The following is a 4,952-nucleotide window of genomic DNA, read 5'->3' as shown; positions in this document are numbered from 1 at the left end:
CTGATCTTTTTTTTTTTTTTAGTTTTTTTTTTTTTTAGTTTTAGGTGAAGGGCTTATCATATATCCAGGTTTTTTGACACATTGTGCTCTATAAATGACCTCCGCCAAGTCTTTATTGTGATTTGGTCGAGATGAGAATTAACGAAGTAACCAGCGACTTGGGCGATTTGCCAGACATCAGCGATATCAAGGAGAAGGAACAGGGCAAATCGAGGGACTCACCCAAGGACATCGAACTCACACGAGGATCCTTCGTCAGTGACTTCAACGAAGAAAAAGTCTCCACCAAGGTCGAAAAGACTATCAAAAAACGAAAAATTTCCGATTCCGAAGAACAGGAATCATGCAACGGAAATAAGAAAGTAAAAGTCACTCATGTTTTTGATCCACAAAGCAACTGGAAAGAGATCAGTTTGCTTGGTACTGGTGGATTCGCTTCTGTCCAGCTTCTAGAAAACGCTTCTTCGGGTCTTCTGTGTGCCAGAAAATCGATCAAGATCATTCGAATCGATTGGCAACAAGAAGAGATCAAAATTCATAAGAAGCTGGACCACACTAACATTATCACCTTCCTGGGCTCAGATACCAACGAAGAATACTTGTACGTCTTCCTTGAGTATGCCCCTGGTGGTTCTTTGAGCGAGAAGCTCAAACACAACGGACTCTCCGAGGAAAAGGTTCGTTTCTACTTTGTACAGTTGATGGAAGGAGTTAAATACCTCCATTCGCTCCACATCACTCACCGAGACCTGAAGCCCGGAAATCTTCTTCTGTCGGGTTCCGACGTTGTAAAGATCGGTGACTTCGGTCTCGCGTGTGAGTTTGTGGAAGGACAGTACCTGACCCGCAAATACGGGACTATGGCCTACATGGCTCCTGAAGTCTTCAAGAGACGTTATATGGGAGACCAGGCCGATATCTGGTCCTGCGGGATCATCTTGTTCAAACTCCTCACTACACGATGTCCTTGGAAAAGAGCCGTCGACGGAAACTCGAAATACGAGATTTGGTCCTCCTCAGTCATGTTCAAGGTGACTTCTGAAATGCGAAAAGAACGACTATGGGAATCACTCTCCGAAGAAGCCTTTATTCTTGTCGAAAAAATACTCAATCCAACTCCAAAGGAACGAGCTACACTTACAAGCATCGAGGAAAATGCCTGGACTCAAGGCAAGAAAAATAACTTATAAATAACTTAAGGAATTTCTTACACTAAATCATAAACAGAAGATCATTTTTTACGAAACTAATGCCTAAAGCATCTGGCGAAACATTTATACTCTAATGGGATATTTCCCTCAGCTGAATAAAATCGTCTGGCGACAGCCGAAAATACATATAAAAAACGATCCCATCCATTAGCACTTCCAGTCTTTTTATCGTCATTATCAGTACCATTATCATCCTTTTTCTTGAGGGACTATTTCTTTATTACCATTCCTGGAATCCATTACACGTATTCTCTTTCTTGTTTTCGTCTTCCAGCTTTCATTTGTCCTTCGTCTATTTTGTACAATATACGGTTAAGGCCACTTTTTATCTATTCATCTATTTATTCTACTTGCTACTACTAGCAGGACCCGTGAAAATTCCACGGCATTTACGAAGGAGTCTTCAAAATCTCCCGAAGGAGTCTTCAGTCTCTAAAAGGAGTCGTCAAAGTCTCTCGACGTTGTCGTTAAATTCTCCCGTCGTCTCTCTCTTTCTCTTTCTCGTTAGGTCAATCATAAAGGCAACAACAAAAATCTAATCGTTTATGTCATGTCACAATAAACATTTATAGACGTTTGATTATCTTCATGTAACCTATGATTAAAAATGTATAGACGTTTGAATACTGTTTCTTTCTTTATTTATTTATTTATCTATCTATTCATCTACTTACTTTCGTGAAGTTCTGTCAGGAGCTCAGAAAGCAACGCGACATGACGTCACATGTTAAGCTTTGAATAAATGCCTTTTTTAATATTTCATTTATCGAAAGAATGTGATAAATAGGTGAATAAATCGTCTGTCTTTAGCCAGAATAAAACTACTTCGATTCCTTTGCACCGTGACGTCGTGTCATAAGAACATAAGAATAAAGGAGACTGCAAGAGACCATAAGGCCTACACTAGGCAGCTCCGTATCCATCACCACCTGTCATCCCCATCCATAAAGTTGTCTAATCGTTTTTTAAAACAACTGATAGTTTCAGCGCTTACTACATGGTTACTAAGTTTATTCCATTCATCGACCACCCTATTAGTAAACCAATTCTTGCCTATTTCCTTCTTAAATCTAAATTTGTCCACTTTAAACCCATTACTGCGAGTCCTGCCCTGTTGTTTTATTATGATGACCTTGTTTGCATCACCCTTGTTATAGCCTTTGATCCACTTGAACACTTCTATTAGATCACCCTGCACTCTGCGTCTTTCCAGAGAGTGTAAGTTTAGGTGCCTAAGCCTCTCTTCGTAAGGCAAATTTCCGAGTCCTTGTATCATTTTGGTCATTCTTCTCTGTACTGATTCTAGTGAATTTATGTCCATTCTGTAGGACGGAGACCGAAAATGTACCGCATAGTCAAGGATGGGTCTAACTATCGCTAGATAGAGTTTAATAATTACCTCTGCACTTCTATTCGTTACCGTCATAGCAATGAAGCCTAATGCCCTGTTAGTCTTATTTCTGGCGCTAATGCACTGCTTCCTGGTTTTAAGGTCCGAACTCACCAGAACTCCCAAGTCCCTCTCGCACTCAGATTTTTCTAAAAACGTGTTATCTAAGTCGTATCTATTTTCGGGGTTGTGTAGCCCTACGTTTAACACGCTACACTTAGAGATATTGAAGTTCATTTGCCATTTCACCGACCATGTTAACAATTTATTAAGATCATCCTGCAGAATCTGGGCGTTGTCTCCTGACCTAATTAGGCGTCCTATTTTAGTGTCGTCCGCAAACTTACTAACATCACTATTTATCCCATCGTCCAAGTTGGTTATGTACATAATGAACAACAAGGGACCCAAAACCGAGCCCTGGGGGACCCCGCTAGTAACATTGCCCCACCTAGATTTAATTCCATTTATGGTGACCCGCTGTTTTCTGTTACTAATCCAAGCTCTAATCCATTCTAACACTTTTCCTCCTATGCCATGGGCTTTGATTTTATTTAGTAGTCTCTAGTGTGCACCTTGTCGAACGCTTTGCTAAAGTCAAGGTAAATAACATCGTAATTTTCATTGTTATCTGACGCCTTATATCGTGTGTCGGACGCGCTGAAGCGACGTGACGTCACCGATCTCGGCCAATAAGTCGTCTCCGTTGCCGTGACGTCACTATTGTCGCTTAGTTGGCAGCCAATCAGTAGTCTCCTTTTTGCCGTGACATCACCGCTCTCGGCCAACAAGTCGTCTCCATTGCCGTGACGTCACCACTCTCGCTTCGCTTGCAGCCAATCAGTCGTCAGCAATTTTCGAAGGCTTCGTTGCCGTGAAGTCACCGCGTGACACACATAGATAGTTACAAGTGTATTAATATATAGATTATTATATATGACTCTGGTCCGTAGGAGTATCCCTCCTAACCCAAAAAGTCCCTGGAATATAACTTACATAGAACTACACTGTCCTTACCCGACGAGCCGTGTGACAGGAAACAGGGATGACCCTTCATCCTCAAGGTCCTGAGATAAAAGGAACAACGAATGTATATGTAGTGCTTTGATTAGGCCACCCCTCTTATGAGGGGGAAACGCCCTTTTGTACATATATACATGTAGTCTTCTTTGTATATAAGTATCTTCATCTTATATTGTAGATACGGGCGCATCCGCTCGTGGCGCCACCATCGCACGTGTACTGTTTACAACGTAATCTTTTGCGCCCCGTTTAAATAAGTATGTCTCAGTTTGAATGCTTGCATCGTTCAGCGCATGCACAGGGTATTCAAATAATCTTGTTGTTGTGCAACTGTATGCCCAATTCTTGAAATACAAAGAAATTTTCACCAATTTAAAAGAAAGTTTGGTTATCAACCTCGGCAAAATAGTTTCCCGGGTAAAAAATATTAAGGTAACGCCTCAATAACAAATATTGTAAATTAAAAAGCCATGTTTTTTTTTAACCTATTTTCTCCCGGAAATGAGAAGCTTAAGATCGTTGGTTAATCGACATTTGAGCTTCATTGCAATACATATTGGCATATAATCACGCGTGAAACCATACGCGGCGCCGCTATCACCATCTTTTGCGCCCCGTTGGATTTTGATTTTTGTTTGACTTAGTTTGAATGCTTGGAGCGTCCAGCACATTCTCAGGGTATTAAAATTATCTTATTGTTAAACAAGTGTATGCCCACTTCTTCAAAACTTGACTAATTCTCACCGATTTCAACGCAATTTTTTATATTAGCCTTGGTAAATTAGTTTTCCGAGTAAAAATCTAAAGGCAACAAACTAAAATATATAATATTTAATTTAATAATGTTGTTTATTAGCCTCTATTCTACCGTATATGAGCAACTTTGAAATCGTTCGTAATAGCGCAGCTGTGCAATTTAAGAATCTTGAAGCTTAGATGCCTACTCGACATATCGTTGCCATGGCAACGTGATAGGTGTTGGTAAGAACGGTGTAAGAGGAAGGTCCTGCATTCCTTTTGATATGCTCAGGTGATTTGTTGACCCATAAAACCTTCACATGTCAAGTTGCATGTCAGTTGGGCCAGCGTTTTGGATTTTATTGATTATTTCTAAATTGACAACAGTCGCCACGGCAACATGATAGATGTTAGTAAGAACAGTATAAAAGAAAGGTCCTGCATTGTTTTTGATATGCTCAGGTGATTTGTTGACCCATAAAACCTTCACATGCCAAGTTGCATGTCAGTTGGGCCAGTGGTTTGGATTTTATTGATTATTTCAAATTGACAACAGTTATCATGGCAACATGATAGATGTTAGTAAGAAC

At 40.3% G+C, this 4,952-nt stretch overlaps 1 protein-coding gene across 1 annotated transcript; it reads left to right on the top strand.

The window, feature by feature from the left end:
* The first annotated feature begins 131 nt into the window (after window positions 1-131).
* On the top strand, window positions 132-1,190 carry LOC143036325 (serine/threonine-protein kinase chk-1-like). Its single transcript, XM_076203572.1, has one exon. It carries the CDS (start codon window positions 132-134, stop codon window positions 1,188-1,190), a length of 1,059 nt encoding a protein of 352 aa, XP_076059687.1.
* The last annotated feature ends 3,762 nt before the right edge of the window (window positions 1,191-4,952 follow it).

Source organism: Oratosquilla oratoria, chromosome 20 (genome assembly GCF_046742065.1).
Source record: "Oratosquilla oratoria isolate Oo_2021 chromosome 20, ASM4674206v1, whole genome shotgun sequence".
NCBI lineage: Eukaryota > Metazoa > Arthropoda > Malacostraca > Stomatopoda > Squillidae > Oratosquilla > Oratosquilla oratoria.
Note: the sequence above shows the minus strand (reverse complement) of the source record. Positions and strands in the feature narration are given on the sequence as shown.

What these genes read in the sequence shown, in the direction of transcription:
- LOC143036325 (XM_076203572.1), top strand. Translation starts at nt 132, where the DNA reads ATGAGAATTAACGAAGTAACCAGCGACTTGGGCGATTTGCCAGACATC.